The sequence below is a fragment of the Nomascus leucogenys genome, chromosome 4, assembly GCF_006542625.1.
Source record: "Nomascus leucogenys isolate Asia chromosome 4, Asia_NLE_v1, whole genome shotgun sequence".
NCBI lineage: Eukaryota > Metazoa > Chordata > Mammalia > Primates > Hylobatidae > Nomascus > Nomascus leucogenys.
Genome location: NC_044384.1, coordinates 46,462,451 through 46,489,492, shown reverse-complemented (window position 1 = coordinate 46,489,492; position 27,042 = coordinate 46,462,451). Strand labels below are relative to the sequence as shown.

General features: G+C 37.6%; 1 protein-coding gene across 2 annotated transcripts in view; it reads right to left on the bottom strand.

Annotated features, from left to right (window-relative positions):
• Positions 1–27,042, bottom strand: part of CCDC178 (coiled-coil domain containing 178) — a 506,700-nt gene that overhangs the window by 353,214 nt on the left and 126,444 nt on the right. For both annotated transcript variants that reach the window (XM_012506252.2, XM_030810102.1), the window contains exon 12: positions 6,430–6,583. In XM_012506252.2, coding sequence (XP_012361706.1) covers positions 6,430–6,583 — 154 coding nt within the window. The remainder of the gene's footprint in view (positions 1–6,429; positions 6,584–27,042) is intronic.

The following is a 27,042-nucleotide window of genomic DNA, read 5'->3' as shown; positions in this document are numbered from 1 at the left end:
TGCACATTATAAAATTATTTTCTTAAAAAAAATTCTGAACCTTGGGAGTAGACTTATAAACATGGGAAAGGGATTTATAGAAAATTCTTTCTTTTACATTTAAAAAGGATTCGATCTCAACATTAATGCACTGAGACAATTTCAAGAGGTTTTCTGGCTAACAAAGGCCATTGTTTTTAGAAATGAAAAGGAAACAATGTGTTTTCATAGATCCAATGACACAAATTAGAGAAAAGTGTATGTTAATGAGGTAAAGACTCTAAACTGAAAGCAAAAAATGCCTTGAAATTTTAAAAAAATCATTTTAAGTTGTATGTGCAATTAGGCAGCACAAATCTTCTATTTTTCTCTTGAACTGGGAAGTTTCAACTGCATACCAAAAAATAATGCATGGCAATAATGCACATCGTTGCTTTTAATTGAATGCTTAACACGCGCTCTTTGAAAATCTAGCTTGAAGGTTTTATAATGAGCAAAATGCAGAAAAAATTAATATATCTAAACTTCATTTTTCTCATCTCTTCTAGAATGTATGATAGTCTCCAAATCATTTCTATAATTAAAAAATATCACTAACCTTATAAATATATACCCAATTTCTCATCAAAAATAACATTCTGTGGCCAGGCGTGGTGGCTCACGCCTGTAATCCCAGCACTTTGGGAGGTCGAGGTGGGTGGATCACCTGAGGTCAGGAGTTCAAGACCAGTCTGGCCAACAGGATGAAACTCCATCTCTACAAAAAATACAAAAAAATTAGTTGGGTATGGTGGCTCACACCTGTAATCCCAGCTACTCAGGAGGCTGTGGCAGGAGAATCACTTACCTCAGGCGGTGGAGGTTGCAGTGAGCCCAGATCATGCAACTGCATTCCAGCCTGGGCAACAAGAGAGACACTGTCTCAAAATAAATGAATGAATAAATAAATAAATAAATAAATAACATTTTGTTAAAACATCAAATTGAGGAGGGCCAGCGTTTTCATTTTAGAGATGATCAAAGAAATAAAAAACTGATTGTAGGTTTACTAAATGTTCCCTTTTGAAAATTTTATTCATGCTGATATTTTTATAGATATAGACAAATTTCAGCATGATTATTAAACCGAGGTAATAACTATTTGTCAACAGTATGGAATATTTTTAAAACTTTTATTGATTATGCTATACCTCCCTGGTGCTTTTATAGTAATCCCTGGGAAAGCTACAGGCATTCCTTTAAATTACCGAAGATTCTGTGAATGGCTACTCTCTACACTCCAGGTCACCAAGTTCTTTACAGGCTCACAAGGTGTAGGATTTCCCTCCTTCCCATTTACCTTTATTTCCCTCCCTCCTCCCCTCCTCCCCTCCCCTCCCCTCCTCTTCCCTCCCCTCCTCTTCCCTCCCCTACCCTCCTCTCCCCTCCCTTCCCTTCCTTCCTTCCTTTTCTTCCCTCTCTCTCCTTCCCTTTATTCCTTCCATTTATTCCTTGATTCACTCACTTACTCAACAAGCATTTATTGTCTAATATGGGAAAGGCATTGGACAAATTACGCAGAGACAAAGAAAGAGTCACAATGCATTTCCTGCTCTTAAAAACCTTAAGAAGTAGACAACTAATCATTAATTTCAACAGGGTATTATAAGTGCCAGCATAGGGGTAAACGCAGAATGTAGTTAAGAGTTCAAAGCATAAGGAAGAAAGTTAAGAGATGGTTTCACCAAGGATTTTCTTCCTTCCAAGTTGAGATTTAAAATAAGAGATTTCAGCTACACAATGATAGGATTGAGAGAATGAACAGTGTCAAACAGACATTATATTATGAGGGAAGAGGATTTATAAAGAGTTGGAAGAATGAAAATATGTGGCACATTCTGTTGTCCTGAGGTTGTTTCAGGTGGTTAGAGTATAGAGTCGGAGGGGAAGTGGGAGCAAGAAAGAGGCTGGAGACAGAAACAAGGGCAAATGTAGAGAAACTTGTACTACTATCTACTTAAGATCAGGTTCTTCCTTCTCATCGATGCCACTTCCTCCTCCTCTAGTATTTCAGCCCAGTGTTTTTGGTTTAGTGGGTTGGTTTTTTTGTTTGTTTGTTTTTGTTTTTGTTTAGTGTTTTCAGCCTTGTCTATTTCTGGATCCTTCTCTCTTGCCTATGTAGCAGTGTAAGTCATTCTCATATGAATTCAGGTTAATATTCTCCACACTGCATGAATGAGACAAAATTAAGACATTTAAAAATGAAAATAAAATTTAAAAAATTTTTGAAAATCTCAAATCTTGAATCTTATTTGCAAGAGGTAGAGTTTAAAAATAATAATTAAAAAAATGCCTGGGCAGGGTGGCTCACACATGTAATCCCAGCACTTTGGAAGGCCGAGGTGGGTGGATCACCTGAGGTCAGGAGTTTGCGACCAGCCTGGCCAACATGGTGAAACCCCATCTCTACTAAAAATACAAAAATTAGCCGAGCATGGTGGCACGTACCTGTAATCCCAGCTACTGGGGAGGCTGAGGCTGGAGAATCACTTGAACCCATGAGGCAGAGGTTGCAGTGAGCCGAGATCGCATCACTGCACTCCAGCCCTGGTGACAGTGTGAGACTACCATCCCAAGAAATAAAAAAAAAAACAACTTTTTTTAAAAAAGATAAAAGAAATTTCAATTAGGAAAGTCTAACGAATAGATAGAGTTTTGTGCAAAATATTAACCTGGGAATAAATATAAACAAACACTTATTGTGTAAATTAATAATAAATTATCTTAAGAAAATTAGTAAATAAGACATGCATAAAATGATGGAAAATTGAATATATGTCAGGAGAGGATCAAAAAATCCCTAAACTGTTCAGGAAAAAGTTAAAGATATTGAGTATGCTTAACATCTGTCAAGTGAAATATGCATTCCACAAACTTTATTAATAATTCATAACTTCAAATCTTGCAAATAAAAGCATAATAAAAAAGCTCAACTCTAATCATTCTAAACTTATGGCTTCAAAATTCATAAAGCAAAAATTAGGAAAAATGAAAAAAGTAATCTATCTCCCTGAGATATTTTAATTCATCTCTTACAGTAATTGATAGAAGTGTCAGAAAATAAACCAGAAATATAAAAGATTTAAATAACACAATTAGCACAATTAGCTAAATCAATCTACTTAGAATTGTATCCCCAAACCAGAGAAAACATTTTTGTCAAATGAAATATTTATGCAAATTGCCTATATATTAGAACATGAATTAAACCATAATAAATTTTAAACTATTTCTACCATATAGACCAATTTTATAAACATATCAGGATCACATTACAAATCAATTTTTAAAAATAACTTTAACATTAGATGAAGACGGAAGGGTTAATTTATCTCATCACTGTCTGATTTTGCAAAGACATAGTTTGCCTTTTGGAAAGTTCCAAGAATATTGATTAAGATTCAATTTGGGAAAACAACTCAAATAAACAGAGATAGATCATGGGTATATTTAGAAGTCCCTATCATAAAGATTTGATTTCTTCCCCAATTATTCCATAAGTGGATACAGTTTCAATCCTAATTCCAACAAAAAATTTTAAAGAACCAGATAATCCCGAAACCTATATGGAAGGGCAAGAATCAAGAAAAGCCTAGAACTCAAAAGAAAAATATAAGATCAGAGGATTCACTATAATGGATAATTAACACACGTTATGGAATTTTAGTGATGCAGCCATGGAGTATTCAGGTGCAGATGGGCAAACAGGTCAAAGTAAAAAGTGAATGGAAAAAGATCCACACAAACATAAAAGCCTAATATGGGACAGAGATAGCACTGAGTATAAATATATAAAGAAAACTCATCAGTAAATTGTATTGTAACAATTTGTTTTCTTTCTTTTTTTTTCTTTTTGAGACGGAGTCTCGCTCTGTCACTCAGGCTGGAGTGCAGTGGCGCGATCTCGGCTCACTGCAAGCTCCGCCTCCCAGGTTCACGCCATTCTCCTGCCTCAGCCTCTCCGAGTAGCTGGGACTATAGGCGCCCGCCACCACGCCCGGCTAATTTTTTTGTATTTTTAGTAGAGACAGGGTTTCACCGTGGTCTCGATCTCCTGACCTCGTGATCCGCCCGCCTCGTCCTCCCAAAGTGCTGGGATTACAAGCATGAGCCACTGCACCCGGCCCAATTTGTTTTCTATATTATAAAAAAAGTAACTGGAAACTCACTTCACATTACACCCATACATTAATTTCATATTAATTATGCATCACATCTGGCAAGTGAAATATGCATTCCAAAAATTGTAGAAATAGCTTTTTATTTCCAAATTTGCAAATAGAAGGCAGAGCGAGAAAAATAACCCAAAAATTTGAGCATTCTAAACATAGTTTCATCTAAAACTATCACATAAGTATTAAAAGCAGAATTCAGAAACATTGAGAATGAAATAACAGAAAATATTTTTATAATCTCCGGGGTGGGAAAATTTCTTAAGTTCACAAAAGGAAAAAGCACAAAGGAATGTATTTATATCTGATACTACATTAAACTGAAACATCTCTTCATCAGAAGTTACCATAAAGAAATGAAAAAAGGTTGGGTAAATATATTTTTAACATTTGTAACTAGAAAATATTTAGTATCCATGATATATAAATTCTTACAAATAAGTGAGATGACACTCAGTATATAGCAGGAAAATCATGAGCAGGTTTTCACAGAAAAGGAAATACAACTCACCCTGCAAAAGTCATTAAAATATGTTCAGTTCCATCAATAACTAATAACAAACCATAATGAGGTACAATTAAAAAGCTTTATTGTAGAGAAGAATGTCTTTAACTCTAGGTAGGAATGCAAATTGGCATAATAATTTATATATTATTTCCTTTTACTATACTATTATTTATTTTATCTATTATGTTCTTATACAACAGTGAATGAGATATGGCAGAAAAAGAAAGCTTCATCTTCAGGAAAGATGAGTCATAATGAAAGGTCAGATGCTTCCAAGCAGGAGCACACCACTGCCGATTTTAGAGATGAAGAGAACAAACAGCCAGGGAATGCGGCAGCCTCTGAAAACTGAGTGTGATCTCAGGCTGACAGGTGCCAAGGAAACAAAGGCTTCAGTTCTCAAACCATAAGAATTAAATCATGTCAAAACTGAACACCCCAGTTAGAATGGGTACTATCAAAAAAACAAAAAGTAACAAATGCTGTTGAAGATGCAGAGAAAAGGTACTCTTAAACATTGTTGGTGGGACTATAAATGAATACAGCCACTGTGGAGTGGAGATCACAGCAGTATGGAGATTCCTCAAAAAAAAAAAAAAAACCCCACTAAAAAAAGAATTACATATGATCCAACAATCCCACTGCTGGTTATATATCCAAAGAAAAAGGAATCAGTATGTCAAAGAGATATCTACACCTTCATGTTTACTGCGGCACAATTCACAAAACCTAAGATATGAAATCAACCTGCTTCCATCAATGGATGAGTAGATAAGAAAATGTGATACACAAGGGAATATTATTCAGCAATAAAAAGGAATTAATTCCTGTTATTTGCAGCAACATGGATGGAACAGGAGGGCATTATGTCAAGTGAAATAAGCCTAGCACAGAAAAATGAATACCATATGTTCTCATTCATACATGGAAGCTAAACAGGTTGATCTCACAGAAGCAGAGAGTAGAATAGTGATAAATAGAGACTAGGAAGGGTAGGGGATAGGGGGCATAGAGAGAGGTTGGATAAGAGATAAAAAAATTATAGCTTAATAAGAGAAGTAAGTTGTAGTGTTCTTTAGCACTGTAGAGTGACTCTAGTTGATAATAATTCATTCTATATTTTCAATGAGGATTTTCAAAATCCTCGAAAGAGGGCGATTTTGAGTGTTACCAACACAAAGAATGCTGAATGTCACCCTAATTTGATCATTACACATTATATACAGGTATCAAAATATCACACTAGACCCGTTATAAAAATGTACAATTATTATGTGTCAATTGAAACAGAAACTGAAGAAGTTTTTATTTGAAGTTTTTCTTCAGTTTTTGTTTTAATTGACACACAATAATTGTACATTTTTATAGGGGGTCTAGTGTGATATTTTGATACCTGTATACTAAAAATAGTGTTATCCTGGAGTCTCCAGACAGAAGTGCCCAGGCTACTGACACCCTGATTTTAGTCTTGCCAGACCTGGGGCAGAGCAACCACTTGAGCCATGCTGTGCCCAGACTTCTGACTTAGGAAAACGTTAAGATAATAAACGGGTGCTGTTTCAAGCTGCTAAATTTGTGGTAATTTGTTATGTAGCAATAGAAAACTAATATAGGCAAATTGGCTAAATATAAAAAAATTGGCCAATTGCTATTTAATTATTGACAAAAAGTTTACTATTTATAACTCAAAACAAAAATCAGTATTTTTTATTTCTAATATGAAAAACTCACTGTTTTTGATAGAGAATGTAATTCATTTTTTGATGACTTTGTTTCCCTTATTGCTTCAGTCACTTTCTCTTCCTTCTCCTCAATATTAGTATTAACATTTATCACTGATGAAGAGTAATGATCAAATAGACTGTTAAGTTGATATATCTCTCTCCTAGGGATAAAAACACAGTTTATTTTATTCACATTAAAAAATATATATATTTTAAATTATACTTAGGCCAGGCTTGGTGGCTCATGCCTGTAATCCCAGCACTTTGGGAGGCCAAGGTAGCAGATGGCTTGAGTCCAGGAGTTCAAGACCAGCTTGGGCAACATGGAGAGACAATGTCTTTACGAAAAAAAATTGAAAATTAGCCGATCATGGTGGCACATGCCTGTAGTCCCATCTACTTAGGAGGCGGAGATGGGAGGATTCATTGAGCCCAGGAGGTTGAGGCTGTAGTGAGCTGTGATTGATCCACTGTACTCCAGCCTGGGTGACAGAGTGAGACCCTATCTCAAAAAAATTATATAAATAAGTAAATAAATTATACTTAAATTAGCTTAACAGTATGAATCAATGGAAATCCATCCCAATGTAACTTGACAATTTCTAAAAAATACTACTGAGATGTTAAGTAAATAGTGAGGAAAAAAGTCATCAATAGTATTGTTTCCAAGGGAAAACATAATTGAGAGAAAAATCAATTATAAATGCATTCAGATAAACTGTCTTTGAATCTGATTTCAGGTAAGAGATTTATACACTTTTAATTCAGAAGCTGGGTAATACAGGGATGGAAAGGTAAGGAAAAAAAAGATGAAAAAAGAAGAGAAGAGAAGGCAGAAGTGAAAAGACCAAGCAGTTATAGCGTTCACAGCCTTAGAGGTAAAATAAAGGACATTGTAGCTTAGGAAAACACAGGGCTTTTTAAAAAGAAGTAATAGTCAAAGAGTTATTTGTTCCTATATGACCCTCCCAAGAGGACCAATGCTAATCTGTGAACCACACAATCCTTTATCTAATCTAGCAGGTAGAAACCACCTTCCAAATAAAAAATTATCTTTAGATACTGTTACGGTTGTTTAACATAGCAAAAAAATCACAATGAGAAAATGATAAAATTCCATTTTCATAAAATATCAGCAAATAATATAGATAATTACAACTTTTTAAAGACACCTTAAACAAAATAGTAGACTAGAAGATTTATTTGAAACCCATATAAGAGTAAAACATTTATATGTAATAAACTCATACAAGTCAATATGTAATAGAAAAATTATTCAATAGAAAAAGGCACAGAGAATATGAACAATCACCAATAAATATATGGTGTGCCTATTAAATTGGCCCAGATTCTTATTCACCAACCCTGATTCCAGCAGCATAGTCAAGTGAAACCAAAATCTGCAATCTCACTACAGAAATGAAAATTAAAGGAACAAACAAATAGGCAAGAACAAGATTCTTTACATTTCCATGTCTGCAGAGTACAGACTTACCTGTCAGAGTCCTAGAAGCCAGTTAGGCAATGAGAGTTAGATAGCCTCAACATTCAAAATGTATAAGTTTGATTAAGTTTTCTTCTTTTGAAGTTAGTTTTTCTTCTCTCAGTGTTACCTATTGCCTCCAGTCCAGAGAATACACTATGGACTTTTGCCTGAGTGATGGACAATTGCCCACTGTCATGCAATTTGGGAGTTATTATTTTAGTGGTTCACTTAATCCAATTTTTTGATGAAGTTGATGCCACTAATTCCTCAGCCTTTTGAGGATTTTCCAGAAAAGCAGTTTATACTATGCTTGTCTCCATTGTTATTTTAAATATCATCATTGTTATATCAGCTAAATCAGAATAAATTTAGAAGAATAAAAGGGAAGAATCACTCTACCTGTTGTTAAGAATTACTATGCAAACTCTGCAATCAAGAAAGTGTGATATTGGCAGAGGGATAGCCAAATAGATAAATGGAATGGTCACAGATGACCCAGAAATAGAGCTACACAAACATGTCTGATTTTTGACAAAGTTACAAAATAAATTTAATGAAAGTAATTTAAAATATGGTGATGAAATAATTACATATTCACTGGCAAAAAAGTGAAGCTCAAGCTAAATCTCACATTTTATACACAATCTATCTAAAAATGGCTTATATATCTAAATATAAATTGTAAACCTATAATATTTTTAGAAAAGAAATTTCTTTATGACAGGATTAGGGCAAGATTTCTTGTGTGTGACACCAAGTACATGATGAATAAAAGAAAAAAGTGATAAGTAGAATTTTAGAAAAATTAAGAACTTCTGCATTATAAAACACCCTCAAAGACAAAAAGACAAGACTTTACTAAAACATAGAATGTATTTACATATAACATATCCGATTAAAAATCTTGTATTTTCAAAATTAAGAAAGAATTCTCTACACACAATCATAAGAAAACAAACATTACAATGGGAAAATGGCAAAATGTTTGAACAGACACTGTATGAAAAAGAGAGTTCAATAACAAGCACACGAAAAGATGTACATCGCAATTTGCCATTAGGGAAATGCAAATTCAAACCATAGTGAAATATCACTATATACTTACTAGTCTAGGCTGAAAGTTTTTTAAAAAAAATAATGTTCTGTTGTAGAGAAACTGAATCTCTCATACACTGCTGGCATTCAGATAAAGTGGTACAAGCCGTTCTGGAAGACCAGTTTGGCAGTTTTTTATAAAAGTAAACTTACACTTAATGCACATCCCCAAAATCACACTTTTTGATATTTATCCGAGAGAAATGAAAAACTTATGTTCACACAAAAACTTCTACATTGATATCCATGGCAACTTTGTTCAAAGTAGCAAATAACTGGAAACAAACTAAATGTCCCTCAAAGGGCAGATAGTTTCAAGCTCTGGTATATCCATACAATGGAATCTCATTCAGTGATAAAAAAGGAATGAACTCTTAATACCTTCAACAACCCAGATTGATCTCAAATGCATTATGCTTAATAAAAAAAGCCCAAATCAAAAGTTAAATGTTATAGGGTTTCATTTATATAGCACTCTTCAAACGGCAAGACTAGAGATAGAGAAAATAATAGCGGTTGTCAGGAGACAGAGAAAGGACAGTGGATATGAATAAAAAGGGTAGCATAGGGAATGAAACTAGTCTATATTCTGATTGTATTGGTAGTTACTGAATCTATACGAGATAAAATGGCATATAACAATAAACATACACATACATATATACATGAAAATATGTAAAAAATCATGAAATGATTAGGCTTATCTCAATTTCCTGGTTTTAATACTGACAACAAGTACAGTATATACAATACAAGATACTCCTACTGGAAGAAGCTGGAGGAAGGGTACACAGGACTCTATGTCTAAACTCCTATGAGTCTATAATTATTTATGAATAAAGATTTAAAAAGCAAAATATTAGATGAAACAGACCTGCATACTTATCAAGACTGAGATAAGACACATAAAAAATCCCACATACTCAAATAGGGGAAAGTGAACCCTAGTGGTTCACTTGAAAACCTACAAGGTATCAGTCTAATTAAGAATCATATTTTGGGCCTGGCATGGTGGCTCACGCCTGTAATCCTAGCACTTTGAAAGGCCAAGGCAGGTGGATCACCAGAGGTCGGGAGTTTGAGACCAGCCTGGCTCATGGTGAAACTCTGTCTCTACTAAAAACACAAAATTAGCCAAGAGTGGTGTCATGTGTCTGTAATCCCACCTACTCAGGAGGCTGAAACCAGAGAATCGCTTGAACCCAGAAGGCAGAGATTGTAGTGAACCAAGATTGTGCCACTGCACTGCAGCCTGGGTGACAAAGCAAGACTCCATCTCAAATAATAAATAAATAAATAAATAAATAAATAAATAAATAAATAAATACAAATACATTGAAATTAAATGACATGTTCCTGAAAGACCAGTGAATGAAGAAAAAAATTAAAAATACAATTAAAGAATAGTTGAAATAAATGAAAATAGAAACACAATATGCTAATTCTATGGGACACACAAAAAAGTATTAAGAAGCAAGTTTATAGCAGTAAATGACTACAGCAAAAACTAGAGAGATTTAAAATAACCTGCTGATGCACGGCAAGGACCTAGAAAAGCAAGAACAAACCAAAATTACAATAAGTAGAAGGAAAGAACTAAAGATCAAAAGCAGAAGTAAATAAAATTGAGACTAAAAAATACAAGAGATTCACAGAACATAAAGTTAGCTTTTTAAAAGATAAACAAATGGACAAACCATTAGCTAGATTAACAAAGAAAAAAAGAGAAGACCCAAAAACAAAATCACAAATGAAAAAGGAGTTATCACAATGGGTACCACAGAAGATAAAAGTACAATTAGAGATTACTATAAACAATTTATATGCCAATAAAATAAATAACCTAGAGGAAATTGATAAATTCCTAGACATACATACCCTATTAAGATTGAACCAAGAAGAAATAGAAAGCCTAAACAGAGCAATAACAAGTAATAAGATTGACTCAGTTACAAAAAGTCTTCCCCCCCTAAAAAATCCAGTACCAGATGGCTTTACCACTGCATTCTATTGAACCTTTAAAGAAGAAATAACTGGCCAGGCGCAGTGGCTCACACCTGTAATCCCAGCACTTTGGGAGGCCAAAACGGGCATATCACGAGGTCAGGAGATTGAGACCATCCTGGCTAGCACGGTGAAACCCCGTCTCTACTAAAAATACAAAAAAATTAGCTGGGCGTGGTGGCAGGCGCCTGTAGTCCCAGCTACTGGGGAGGCTGAGGCAGGAGAATGGCTTGAACCCAGGAGGCGGAGCTTGCAGTGAGCTAAGATCTCGCACTGCACTCCAGCCTGGGCAACTGAGCAAGACTCCGTCTCAAAAAAAAAAAAAAAAAAAAAGAAAGAAAAAAAATAACTTCAATTCTTCTAAAACTATTCCAAAAAATTGAAATGAAAGGAACTCTCCCTAACTCATTCCACAAGACCAGTGTAACCTTGATACCAAAACTAGACAGGGACACAACAAAAAACACTATAAGCCAATATCTCTGATGAACATAGACAGAAACATCTTCGACAAAATGCCAGGAAACTAATTCCAACAATATATCAAAATGATAACACACCATGATCGGGTGGGAGTTATCCCAGAAAGTCAAGAATGATTCAATATGCATGCATCAATAAATGTGATACATTACATCAACACAATAAAGGACAAACACCATATGATCATCTCAGTAAAGGCAAGTAAAGTATTTGATAAAATTAAACATTTCTTCATAATAAAAAATATTCTTAATAAATTAGGTGTAGAAAAAAGTACCTCAATATAATACAGGGGCCATATATGACAAAATCACAGCCAATATCATACTGAAGAGGGAAAAGCTGAAAGTTTTTTCTGTAAGATCTAGAACAAGACAAGGATGTCCAGTCTCAGCACTCTCATTCAGCGTAATACTGGAAGTCCTAGCCAGAGCAATTAGCCAAGAGAAAGAAATACAGGGCAGCATCTATTTTGGAAAGAAGGAAGTCTAATTGCCTGTCTTTCATTTCTTGTATACAGAAAAACCCGAAGACTCCACCAAAAAACGCTTAGAACTGATAAATGAATTCAGTAAAGTTGCAGGATTCAACATCAACATACAAAAATCAGTAGTGTTTCTATACACTAATAAAGATATAAACAAAAAATAAATTTAAAAGGCAATCTCATTTACAATAGCTACAAAAAAAATAACTAGGAGCATATGTAACCAAGGAGGTGAAAGACCTCTACAAGAAAAACTGCAAAACACTAATGAAAGAAATTGAAGAGGATACAAAAATGGAGATATCCTAGCTCATGGATTGAAAGAATATTGTCAAAATGACCATACTATCCCAAGCAACCTACAGTTTAAATGCAATTCTTATCAGAATACCAATGACATTATTCATAGAAATTTTAAAAAGTTAAAAATTTTATGGAACCACAAAAACCCCAAAAAGCCAAAGCAATTTTGAGCAAAAGAACAAAGCTGGAGGTACCACACTGCCTGACTACAAAGCTGTTATATCCAAAACAGCATGGTGCTGGCAATAAAAATGGATACATAGACCAACTAAACAACATAGAAAACCCAGATATTAATCTACATATCTACAACCAACTCATTTTTGACAAAGACAAAAAGAACATACTTTGGGGAAATGACAGTCTCTTCAGTAAATGGTACTGAAAAACTTGATATCCATGTACGGAATAATAAAAATAGACCCCATCTCTTACCCTATACACAAATCAAGTCAACATGGATGAAAGAACTAAATGTAAGAACCGAAGCTTTAAAACTAGTATAAACACAAACACACACACACACACACACACACACACAGGAAATGGTTCAACACATTGTCCTGGGAAAAGTTTTATGAATAAGACCTCAAAATTACAAGCGACAAAAGCATAAATAAACAAATGGGATAATATCAAACTAAAAAGCTTCTGCACAGCAAACAAGCAACAGTGTGCAAGTACAATGTACACAATGGGAGAAAATATTTGCAATCTATTAATCAAACTGCAGCTTAATATCCAGAATATACAAGGACTTCAAACATCTCAACAGAAAAAAAAACAAAAAACAAAACAAAACAAAAAAACCTTGGGCAAATAACCTGAACAGATATTTCTCAAAAATGCTTGATATCACTAATCATTAGGGAAATGCAAACAACAATGAGGTATTACATCAGCCAAATTAGGATGGATATTATCAAAAGACAAAAAATAACAAATGCTGTTGATATAGGTTGGATATTTGTCCTCTCTAAATCTCATGCTGAGCAGTAATCCCCAATGTTTAAGGTGGGGCATGATGGGAGCTGTTTCCGTCATAGAGATGGATCTCTCATGAATAGATTGGTGCTGCCCTCATGATAGTGAGTGAGTTCTCACAAGAACTGGTTAAGTGTGGTACTTCCTCCCCCTCTCTCTTGCTCCCACTCTTGCCATGTGACATGCCTGCTCCCACTTCACTTTCCTCCATGATTGTAACCTTCTTGAGGCCCTCAATAGAAGCTAAGCAAATGTTGCTGCCATGTTTGTATAGCCTGCTGAACTGTGAGCCAATTAAGCCTCTTTTATTTACAAATTACCCAGTCTCAGGTATTTCTTTATAGCAATACAAAAATGGCTTAATACATAAAATTGGTAACAAGGAATTGGGCATTGTTATAAAGATACTTGAAAGTGTGCAAGTGACTTTGAAACTCAGTAATAGGCAGAGATTGGAGGAGTTTAGAGAGCTCAGAAGAAGACAGGAAGATGAGAGAAGGTTTGGAACTTCTAAGATACTGGTCAAATGGTTGTGACCAAAATACTGATAGAAAGGTTGAGAGTGAAGGCTAGACTGATGAGGTTTCAGATGTAAATGAGGAAGCTATTGGGAACTGGAGTAAAGATTACCCATGTTACACCTGAGCAAAGAGCTTGACTGCATTGTGTTCCTGTCATAGGGATCTGTGGAAGTTTGAACTTAAGAGTAATGACTTAGAGTATATGGCAGAAGAAATTTCTAAGCAGCAAAGTGTTCAAGATGTAGCTTGGCTGCTTCTAATGACCTATTATCATATATGGGAGCAAATGAATGACTTAAAGGTGAAACTTATATTTAAAAGGGAAGCAGAGTGTAAAAGTCTGGAAAGTTTGCAGCCTGGCCATGTGGCAGAGAAAAATTCCAAGCAGGCTGCAGAACAACCACTTGCTAGAAAGATTAGTATGACTAAAAGAGAGCAAAGTGCTAATATCCAAGACAATGGGAAAAAAGACTTTCAGGGCATTACAGAGATCATAGAGGCACCTCCTCCCATTACAGGAAAAGTGGCCTAGGAGGAAAGAATTGTTTCAGGGGGCAGGCCTGGGATGCTGCTTCCCTGCTCAGCTTAGGAACACCGCCCCCTGCATCACAGCTGCTCCAGCTACAATTATGGCTCAAAGGACCCCAGGTATGGTTTTGGCTGCCACTCTGGAGGGCACAAGCCATAAGCCTTGGTGGCTTCCACCATGGTGTTAAGCCTGTGGGTGCACAGAATGCAAGCATGAAGGAAGGTTGGAGGCTTTTAGCTGAATTTCAGAGGATGTAGGAGAAAGCCTGCGGGCCCAGGCAGAAGCCTGATCAGAAGATCTGATCCAGGCAGAAGCCTGACCCAGGCAGGGCCCTCACAGACAACCTCTACTAGGAAAATGGCAAAGGAAAATATGGGGTTGGAGACCCCACAGAGAATCCCCACTGGAGCACAGTCCAGTGGAGCTGTGGGAAGATGGCTGCCACCCTTCAGCCCCCAGAATGGTAGCTCCACTGACAACTTGCACTCTGAACCTGGAATCCACAGTCACTCAACTCTAACTCATGAGAATAGCTGCACCTTGCAAAGCCACAAGAATGGAACTGTCAAGGTCTTAAAAACTGACCTTTTCCAGTGTGCCCTTGATGTGGGGCATGGAGTAAAAGGAGATTATTCCAGAGCTTTAAGATTTAGTGACTGCCCTGTTGGATTTCAGACTTTCATGAGGCCTGTTGCCTCTTTCTTTCGACCAATTTCTTTCTTTTTGGAATAGTAATGTTTACTCGGTGCCTATACTACCATTGCATCTTGGCAGTAAATAACTTGCTTTGATTTTATAGGCTCAAAGTTGGAAGTAGATGAGTCTCAGATGAGACTTAGGACTTTGGACTTGATACTGGAATGAGTTAAGACTTTTTTATTTTGCCATGTGAGAGGACATGAGATTTGAGGAACCAAGGGTGGAATGATATAGTTTAAATATTTGTCCCCTCCAAATCTCATGTTGAAATGTAATCCCCAATGTTGGAGATGGGACATGTTGGGAGGTGTTTTAGTCATGGGAGTGGATCCTTCATGAATGGCTTGGTGGTGTCCTCGGGATAGTGAGTGAGTTCTCACAAGATCTAGTTGTTTAAACGTGTGTGACAACTCCTCCCTCTCTCTCTTGCTCCCATTCTCACCATGTGACATGCCTTTTCCCACTTCTCCCACTTTGCTTTCCACTATGATTGTCAGCTTCCTGAGGCTCTTTCCAGAAACAAAGCAGATGTTGCTACCATGTTTGTACAGTGTGAAGAACCATAAATCAACTAAACCTATTTTCTTTATAAATTACTGAGCCTCAGGTATTTCTTTATTGCAATGCAAAAACTGCCTAACAAAGCTGGTGAGAATGCAAAAAAATAAATAAATAAAACTAAGGAGCTCTTCTACACTGCTGGTGGGAATGTAAACTAGTACAGCTGCTATGGATAACAGTATGAAAATTCCACAAAAATTACGAATAGAACTACCATATGATCCAGCAATCTCACTACTGGGCATTTATCCAAAGGAAAGGACATCAGTATTGAAGAACTCATCTGCATGCCCATGTTTATCACTACACTATGCACAATAGCCAAGATATGGAATCAACCTAGGTGTCCAGGTGAATGAACAAAGAAAATGTGATATGTATACACAATGTAATACTACTCTCCATAAAAAAGAATGAAATCTTGTCATTCACAGCAACATGGATGGAACTGGTGAATATTACGTTAATGAAATAAGACAGTAACAGAAATTTCAATGTTGCTTATTCTCACTCATGTATGGAAGTTAAAAAATAGTTGATCTCAAAGGAGAAGTAAAAATTGAAACAGAGGATATTAAAGGCTGGGAAATGTAGGAGAAAGGGGGGATAGAAAGAGATTTTTCAAAGGATACACAATTACAGCTAGATGGAATAAGTTCTAGTGTTCTGTACCAATGTAGAATGACTATAGTTAACAATAATATATAGCTTCAAATGGCTAGGAGAAGGATTTGGAATGTTCCCAACACGAGAAACAATAAATGTTTGTGATAATAGATATGCCAATTACCCTGATCTAATCACTCTATATATTATGTGTATTAAAACATCATTACATACCCCATGAGTATATACATATTCTATATGTCAATCTTTAAAGTTTAAAAAGAAATAACCTATCAAGCCATGGAAAGACAAGGAGAAAATGTAATGCATTTTACTAAGTGAAAGAAGTCAATCTGAAAAGGCTGAATCCTATATGATGTCAACTATATCACATTCTTAAAAAGTCATAACTGTCAAGACAATAAAAAGGTCAGGGATTACCAGGAGTTAGGTGGGAGGAAGTAAGGAATAAGTAGAGCAAAAAAGGATTTTTTTTAAGTAATGCAGTGAAACTATTGAATAATATTATAGTTGTGTACACATGTCTTTATACATTTTCCAAACCCATAGAATGTACATCATGAGTGAGCTCTATTGTAAACTATGATCTTTGGGTGATAATGATGCGTCAATGTAGGTTTGCTGTTGTAACAAGTGTACCACTTGGATGTGGGATGTTTGGTATGGGATGCAGACAGTATGGGGGTTGCGGAGAAGGGATAAAAGGAGCTTTCTAAACTTTCCACCCAGTTTTGCTGTGAGCCCAAAACTGCTCTAAAACAAAAAATCTAGTTTTTTTAAAAAAAATAAAAACAACTATGAAAAACATTTGAAAGAAGATAGTTTTAATGGTAAATTGTTGTATTAGTCTGCATCTTCTGAGAACTAGACATCAAGAAAGCATTACAAGTGCAAGGATATTTTTAGGGGAAATGCTTGTAAGAAAGGAAATTGGGAGGAAGCAGTAGTCAGGGCACACTGCCAGTCTTGAGTTTCAGTCTGCCCCAGAGTAAACGAGAGAGGGAGGAAAGTTTGAAGCATCCTATGCAGTTCATGGAATATTTGAAAAAGCCACCGGGAATCCTCAAAGTTTGCCATAGAGGATCCTATTTTTCCCAGAAGCATGCATGCCTTAGTATACCTGCAACAATCAGTCATCAGCTAGGAATAGTGCATTGTATTTCCATGGCAAAAAAAAGCAGTGATGGATTTCCAAGTGTAGCATCAGGAGCCTGCATTGGCTACCTGTTGCTGCATAAAAAGCATAACCAAACTTTGTTGCTAAATTCATTACTATTTATTATCTCACCAGTTCTGTGATCCCCTAGGTTCTCCAGCTCTGGGTCTTTTACCATGACTGGCAAGGACCTGATTTCTAACATACTACAAATACTTCTGCTCTCACATTGCTGGTTGTTGGCAGCAATTCTCAAGGGTGGTTGATTCTCAAAGGTGGGTGGACTGAAGCTTATGTTGTTTCCACACACTGTAGGCCTCTCCATAGAGCATCTCAATACATGGCAGCTTGATTCATCAGAGCAAGTAACCAAGATGGCAAGAAAGACAATGCTAGCAAGATAAAAGTCACGAATTTTTGCAACCTAATCATAAAAACGATGTTCTGTTACTTTTGCTTTATTCTGTTTATTACAAGCAACTGAGTATAGTGCACATTCAAGCGGGGATTTTACAAAAGTGTGACTGTTCCCCAATATAATGCCTACATGACATAGCTGAATTTCAACCCTTCTCTAACTCTGCTTATCTTTAAGAAACAGGATGCCTGGAGAAAAAGTTTCCTTTGTAACTGGGCCAGCTGAGACTAGTTAGAACCAAGATGGTCAACTGGACTGAACAACTACAAAAAGACCTCAAGCTTTATTATAATGCCATTTTCATGCTAAATGACCCTCTCACCAGCACCATGATAGTTCACAATCCTCATGATAACAACTGGAAGACACCATAAAAGGACAAAAAGGAAGGCAGCACTCAAGTTCAGGGAAGTTCATTTCTCATTTCCACAAAAGACATAAACATTCCTTCTTTTGATTTTAATGTTCAACCTCTTCATTTTTGCCCCCCTCATCCCTCACTAGTGGAAAAGTTGATTTGTGAACCTTGCTCCTCCTTATCAATTCTGTGTTCTGCACTGCTTGACACTCACTTTTGGTTTCACGTATTAGCTTAATGAAACCAAACAAGGAAGGACCCCATCAGTTGAAGGATTAGCTTTCTCTGTAATCAAACTGGTGACCCAGCATCTGAACTAGATAGTCCACTTCCTTATTTGGGGAGCTTTTTTACATGCTCATAGACCCAGTAACTGGCATGTAAGGGTTTATAACCACATCTGCCAGCAAAGGACATGCATTAGTCCTGACTCTAAGTGCCAGGGATCAGCTTTCGAAAAGGTAATATATCATTGTTGTGAGGTCATAAGCAGGCACGCAAAGGGTTATATAGCTGTACTGGAAAGAAAGCTGAGAGCTAAGTATGATGGGGACACTCACCCCAAATCAGGGTTGTGCACAGGGATGCCTGGCACAAGGTTGTGGTCCTGTACTCAGTAGAGGTCCCTGCTGGAGTCCTTGAGAGGGTGAAGGAGGGACCAGTGTTTTATTCTGAGCAGAGACTCCCTTAAGAGTCTTTGCAAAGGTGAGAGAGGAACCTAAGGGCTGACACTCTAGACTGCAAGATCAAGAAATGACCTGCCAGTACGTCTTTTGTGTATGAATGTGTATTCTTCTCTGTTTCTATTTACTCCTCTTAGTGATTTTCCTCTTATGTCTGTGAAAACCTTTCATGCCAACTTTCTTGCACCAGAGGAGCTTAAATTTACCCTCTTCCCAGAAATACTTCCTCCCCCTCCTCCTTCTTCTCTTCCTTGCTGAAGCCCCACAGACAAAGTGGCCTTGGCTTCTCCCCTAAGAGGAGGATGACATACAGTCTGGAAAGTTAAGGGATCATTTTTGGGGGATTGGAGGAAATCTGCATTATGAGGTTAAGACACCTAGGGGAGACTGCCTGAGACAGTGAGCCAAGGACAGTCAGCTGGCCTTCAAGAAGACACCAGGGATCCCTGGGTGCAATGGCCAGTATTGGTTTTCTGCATAGTAAAGAAATTTAGAGCTAAAATGATTAACCTGCAACTACAGAATTAACTAGAGTCTTCTAAACTTCTCTGTCTTCCTCTTTCCTTCTCTGCCTGCTTTGAATCTGCTGTTATTAAGTTGCAAGTTCTAAGATTTATTCTTTATGATCTAACTGAAATGAAAACATTAAAAACTCATTTGAAATTGAAGAATAAAAGGTAAAAGAGCCTTTTTTTAAAAAAATGAATTACCATAAAGACCTCTTTATCCAAATTTTGGTCCACAGCCTTCCTTGGATTAACTATTGGGAAAAACAGTTTGGCCATTGGAACAGGTTCCAATTTTGTCAGAAAAATAATTTGGACCCAGCCATCTTTTAGAAAATGGTGAGTTTGTGTTATTATCTTATGGCCAAAAGTCCAAGGTAACAGCTATTGGATCTTTGTGTTTGTGTGTGTGTGTGTGTGTGTGTGTGTGTATATGGTTTTATATATATATATGGTTGTATATATATATGGTTATATATATGGTTATATATGGTTATATACATATGGTTATATACATATGGTTATATATATGGTTATATATATGGTTATATATGGTTATATATATATATGGTTATATATATATATATATGGTTATATATATATATATATATATATGGTTATATGTTATACCTAGCATGCTACCAAATGGCTTATAATCATAAATTAAATTCAAATACTCTTCAAATTCATGTGAACTTAGTAATTGATAAGATTTGGCTGTGTCCCCACCCAAATCTCATCTTGAATTGTAGCTCCCATAATCCCCATGTCTCCTTGGAGGGACTAGGTGGGAGGTAATTTAATTATGGGGGTGGTTTCCTTCATGATATTCTCATGATAATAAGTTATCATAAGATCTGATGATTTTATAAGGGGCTTCCTCCTTCACTCAGCTCTTATACTTCTCCTTCCTGTCACCAAGTGAAGAAAGACATGTTTGCTTCCCCTTCCACCATGATTGTAAGTTTCCTGAGGCCTCCCCAGCCCTGCGGACTGTGAGTCAATTAAATCTCTTTCCTTTATAAATTACCCAGTCTCAGGCAGTTCTTTATAGCAGCACAAAAATGGACTAATACAGTAAATTGGTACCAGTAGAGTGGGGTGCTGCTATAAGCATACCTGAAAATGTGGAAATGACTTTGGAACTGGCTAACAGGTAGAGATTGGAATAGTTTGGAGGACTCAGAAGAAGACAGGAAAATATGGGAAAGTTTGGAACTTCCTAGAGGCTTGTTGAATGGGTTGGACCAAAATGCCGATAGTGATATGGACAATGAAATCCAGGCTGAGGTGGTCTCAGATGGAAATTAGGAACATTTTGGGAATTGGAGCAAAAGTTACTCTTGCTATGCAAAGAGACTGATGGTATTTTGGCCCTGCCCTAGAGATCTGTGGAACTTTGAACTTGAAAGAGATGATTTAAGGTATCTGGCAGAAGAAATGTCTAAGTGGCAAAGCATTCAAGAAGAAGCAAAGCATAAAAGTTTAGAAAATGTGCAGCCTGATGATGTGATAGAACACAAAACCCTATTTTCTGGGGAGAAATTCAAGCTGGCTGCATACATTTGCATAAGTAACAAGGAGCCAAATGTTAATCACCAAGACATTTGGGAAAATGTCTCTAGGGCATGTCAGAGACCTTCACAGCAGCCCATCTCATTACAGGTCTGGAGGCCTAGGATGGAAAAATGGTCTTGTAGGCAGTCTTTCCCCCTGCTCTATGCAGCCTTGGGATGTGGTGCCCTGCATGCCAGCTGCTTCAGCTCTAGCCATGGCTAAAAGGAGCCAATGTAAAGCTCAGAATGTTGCTTCAGAGGTTGCAAGCCCCAAGCCTGGGTGGCTTACACATGGTGTTGGGCCTGTGGGTGCGTGGAAGTGAAGAACTGAGGTTTGGGAACCTTTGTCTAGATTTCAGAGGATGTAGGGAAACACCTGGATGTCCAGGAAGAAGTTTGTCGCAGGGGCAGAGCCCTCATGGAGAACCTCAGCTAGGGCAGTACAGAAGGGGAATGTGGGGTCAGAGCTCCCACAGGGTTGTCACTGGGGCACTGCCTGATGCAGCTGTGAGAGGACAGCCACTGTCCTCCAGACCCTAGAATAGATCTATCAACAGCTTGCACTGTGTGCCTGAAAAAGCCACAGACACTCAACACCAGCCCATGAAAGCAGCCTGGATGGAGACTATAACCAGCAAAGCCACAGGGGTGGAGCTTCCCAAGGCCATGGGAGCCCACCTCTTGCAACAGCGTGCCCTGCACGTGAGACATGGAGTCAAAGGAGATCTATTTTGGGACTTTAATGTTCAATGACTGCCCTATTGGATTTCAGAATTGCATGGGGCCTGTAGCCCCCTTTTTTTGGCCAATTACTCCCATTTGGAATGAGTTTATTTACCCAATGCTTGTACCCCCATTGTGTCTAGGGAGTAACTAACTTGCCTTTGATTTTACAGGTTCATAGGCAGAAGGGACTTGCCTTGTCTCAGATGAGACTGCACTTAGACTTTTGAGTTAGTGCTGGAATGAGTTAAGAATTTGGGGAACTGTTGGAAGGGCATGATTGTGTTTTGAAATGTGAGCACACGAGATTTGGCAGGGGCCAGGGGTGGAATGATATGTTTTGGTGGTGTCCCTACCCAAATATCATCTTGAATTGTAGTTCTCACAATCCCCATGTGCTGTGAGAGGGACCCAGTGGGAGGTAATTGAATGATGGGGCAGTTCCCCCATGCTATTCTCATGATAGCGAGTAAGCTCTCACAAGATCTAATGGTTTTATAAGAGGCTTCCCCCTTCATTCAGCTCCCATACTTCTTCCTGCCACCACGTGATGAAGGATGTGTTTGCTTCCCTTTCCACCATAATTGTAAGTTTCCTGAGGCCTCACCAGCCTTGCAGAACTGTGAGTCAATTAAACCTCTTTTCTTTATAAATTACCCAGTGTCAGGCAGTTCTTTATACTAGCATGAGAATGGACTAATACAGTAAGCTTTGATAAATAAAAATGGTTTTTAAATTATTGATAAAACAAAAATTTTAAAAAGTCTTCAAAATTGTTGGCATACATTTTTATCTTGGTTTAATAATTATTTTATATTTATATCTGCTTGATATTTTAAGATGTCAAGGTTTGGCATAAATGACATAAGGCTATAAACATAGCCAAAAATAAGCTTTGTGTTTTTTGACAAAAAACAAATTTAATATTAGCTCATTCCACAAAAACCGCTAAAACTTGTGAATCAGTGGTAAAAATACCCATGTATTTAACCCATGTGTTTAAGGTTCTTACTTAGGTGAATACCTGATATTCACAGGCCAAAAAAATGGCCAATAAAAAATAATGACTGGAAATAATGACTAGCTTTGTCTAATATCCAAGTTTTCAGAAGTACTCTAGATAAACTATTAAAAATTGAAAGAATTAAGTACACATAAATAGGATACAAGCTTGTAGAAAACTTTGTGTAATTCAAAATCTTAAAATTATTTTAAATTGAATAATAAATGCTTATTAAATGTCTCGGTTATTTCCAATTAAAAAGGGGTTATAACATGAAAAAACATGTTTCTAAAAATTATGAAGTGGTTTCATCTATAAAATGCTGACATCTGAAAAACAGTTCATGATTTCTTTTTACCTAGGCTTTCACTAAAATTTAAGGTTATTGAGAATAAGAATTCTAATGAATCTATAGTTCTGTAAGTTGTGTTCTTATTGAGAAAAAATAATAACTATGTAATTTGGAGATTAAAACTCATTTGTAAAACATTTTAAAAACTAAGTAGGAAAGATGTAAAAGTATTATAGACATAAAGATGTATTTTTGTATAAGAAATGTTATAAAAATAATTTTGTATGCAAAAGGATCTTATATGGTAAATATTTGTCCCAAAACAAAATGATTATTTTTTGTTTGTTTGTTTGTTTTGTTGAGATGGAGTCTCACTCTGTCACTAGGCTGGAGTGCAGTGGCACCATCTTGGCTCACTCCAGCTCCTGGGTTCAAGCAATTCCCCTGCTTCAGCCTTCTGAGTGGCTGGGACTACAGGTGCACACCACCATGCCCAGCTAATTTTTGTATTTTAGTAGAGACGGGGTTTCACCATGTTGGCCAGGGTGGTCTCAATCTCCTGACCTCATGATCCACCTACCTCGGCCTCCCAAAGTGCTGGGATTACAGGTGTACACCATGCCTGGACAATGATTGGTTATTCTAAAAGAGATAGTATAGGACAAATCAAAAGGTCCACACATGTAGATGGCCTGTGTTTGTCATGATAAAGTTTGTGAAAGAATATTTAAAAGATAAATTGTACATGGAATTAAGTTGGCTATAATTAAAAAGAAATTATTGGCTGGCCACTGTATATCACACCTGTAATCCCAGCACTTTGGGAGGCCAAGGGTAGATTGCTTGAGCCCAGAAGTTTGAGATCAACCTGGGAAGCAAACTGAAATCCCATCTCTACAAGAAACAAAAATTCGCCAGGCGTAGTGGCATGTGCCTCTAGTCCCAGCTATTCAAGGGGCTAGGGTGGGAGAATTGCTTGAGCCCAGGAGGTGGAAGTTGCAGTGAGCTGAGATTGCACCACTGAATTCCAGCCTGTGTGACAGAGTGAGACCCCCTCTGAAAAAAATAATTATAATAGTTTAAGATTGGCCCCCTATGTTAAAACAATATTTTCTTAAGGTATTATTTTATTGTCAATGAAATTACAAGACAGTTTTATTTTTAACTCTGTTAAGAATCTTTGACATACAGTTCCCTTATTCCCAATGGCCTCTGCAGGCAACACTTTCCCTGCCTACTAATCACCCTTGGACTCCTCTCAGGGAGTCAACCCAGACAGTAACCCAGAGTGGGGCATCTTGCCAGTCTTCCTCTATGATGTCCTGGCATGTCTCCAATGGAAAAAAAGAGGTGGGTACTCTATATGTATGTTCTCTTCACAACTTTAGATCTTTATAACTGAAAGTCTCATTCTAAAGGACTAAGGAAAGATCCTTAGGGGATTCAAACCCTCATTTCAAGTATCATAAGATTCATCATCCTAACTGGGAAGATGTTCAGTCCCTTTGGTACATTCTCCTCACTGGAGCAGGAAAACAAAACAAAACAAAAAACAAACAACAACAACAACAAATCTGTTCTCTAATGGACTTGGGAGGAAGTGGGACTGAGCCCATAAGTACAAGACAAACAATCCTATTTTATGTCTAAGAGCACATCAGATATTAGACATAAACTCTTAAAAGTAAATTTAGAGCTAGACACTCTCATCTCAAGACTAGTAGACCTGGCCAATAAGGTATTTGACAACTGGGGTAGGGAGGAGGAACATAATAAAGACAGAGAGGCCACATGGCAATCCTACCAATGGGCTATTGCTCTCCAGTGCCAACTAGATAACTCACAGGATACCTATCAATAGAGAACCTCAGCTCCAGTGAGTGTCCCTCAGTCCCCTAACCAGGAGAAAGGATCCTGAAGACCTAGGAGACTAGGACCACACCAATGTGCCTTCTTCAATGTGCCTCTTCTTCAGAGAGGGTCACTGGGAAAAGGCCTGTCTCCCCCACATCTGAAGGGAAGGGACAGAGGGCTTGTGCCACCAAGGTGCTTCACACAGAAAGATGGTCCAAGTAGGAAAAAAGATTGACAGGGCCTAGGGACTCCTCAGTTGGCCCTACAGGTATCCTGCAAGGAGCTACAGCTTTTACTGGACGTAGGGTGCAAGACTGTTGATTTCTTGGTTGACACAGGAACCACCTACAAGGTTTTGAACACCCCCTGTGGTAGACTTACCCACCAAAATTGCAGGATTATAGGAGTGTGAAGGAAGACAAAAGATAGCACCTTTATTGAGCCTCTAAAATATAAACTAGCTCAACCAAGATGCACTAAAAGGGATAGTCCTAGTAATTAATGGGCTTAGAAAACAGGGATTCTTGAGGGCCCGCCAAGTCCCATGCAATATCCCTATCATCTCTGTTAAGAAACTAAATGGAAAATATCAATTTGTACAAGATTTTAAGGAAATTAATGAGGTAACAGAAAACATGCACCCAGTGGTAACTAATTCTTATATTCTACCATGTTACTCTGTCCCTGAATTGGATGTAGTACTCAGTCCTGGATCTAAAAGATGCCTTTTAGATGCTTTTTTCTGCCTTCCACTGGGTATAGACTCTCAGTCCCTCTTTGCTTTCAAATATCAGGATCCCCAGACAAGCAGGAGATGAACTGTGTTAACTCAGGGGTTAAAAAACCTCCTGCACGATATTTGGAGAAACCTTAACAAGGGACCTGGGGGATCTGACACTTTTGAATGGATGGCAGCATGTGACCAAGCATTCCAAAACCCTAAAACCCAGCTCATGAGGCCCCAGCAGTATCCCTACCCAACATAAGCAAACTTTTCTATCTTTATGTTCATGAGAGACGAGGAATTGCCCTAGGAGTACTAACTCAAAGGTTGGGCCCACTGAGCCAGGTAGTGGTCTACTTTTCCAAGCAGCTGGACTCAGTTGCTAAAGGCTAGCCACCTTGCCTTTGATCTGTTGCAGCTATGAAACTCCTTTTAAAAGAAACAGAAAGTTAACCTTTGTGCACCTGCTAACCATTTGGGCTTCCCATCATACTCAGACTATCATAAAAGAAATCTGGGTGGAATGGCTGTCGCTACACAGGGCTCTCCAGTTACCGATAATGCTTATTGATAATTACCACATAATGTTGAAGATGTTTAACAGCTTGAATCTGACCACCCTCCTTCCATCTGAAGATGGTCACTTATCTCACAACCGCTTAGGGGTGACAAAGGGAGTGTACTCCAGTGGGCCAGGCCTTAAAAGTAAACCTATTAAAAATGTGGAAGCCTAATGGTTCACCAATAGGAGTAGCTATACGCAAGAGGAACAGAGGAGGGCAGGTTATCCTATAGTCTCTTTCACAGGTGTAAAAGCTGGTGCTCTTCCACTGGGATGCTCTTCACCAAAGGCAGAGCTTGTTGCTCCAGCCCATGCATTAGAGTTGGAGGAAGGGAAGGTCCTCAATGAATACAATAGTTCCAGGTACACCTATTCCATCTTACATGCACATAGGGCTATTTGGAAGAAAGGGGCATGTTAACCTTTGTTAATAAACAGGTAAAAAATTGTGTTGTTATTTAAAGGTTATTAGAGGCTGTAAGAAAACCAGCCCAGGTGGCAGCAGTTCACTGCCATGGCCACCAAAAGGGAGGGGCTGAGATAATTAAAAGAAATAATAAAGCTGACCTTATGTCAAAACAGACAAAGGGTCATTTCCAAATGCCACTTTTGCCTTCCTTCCAGGGTCCTACTCCTTTTATCCCAGTTTTCTCTCAAAAAATGGAATAAAAGCCTCCAAATGTAGTTATATCAAAAGTCCTGACCATCCAGGATGGCTAATAAACCCTCATAAACTTCTTTTCCCAAAAGCAGTTACATTGCAGGCCATTTTTTTTAAAAAGCCCATTCTAACACTCTGGTCAGGAAGTCCTTTATAACTGGCTTTGCAAAAGTATGACTGGGATCTTCATGGAGCTACAACTTCAGGGAGCTAATCAAAGAGGTGGTTGAGACTTGCCCCACTTGCTATGTTAATAAGCTTAATACCCACCCCACATGGGAGGGCCAAAAATAGGCCACTCAGCTGGTCCAATACCAAGGCAGATGCCCAGGGGAAGATTGCCAA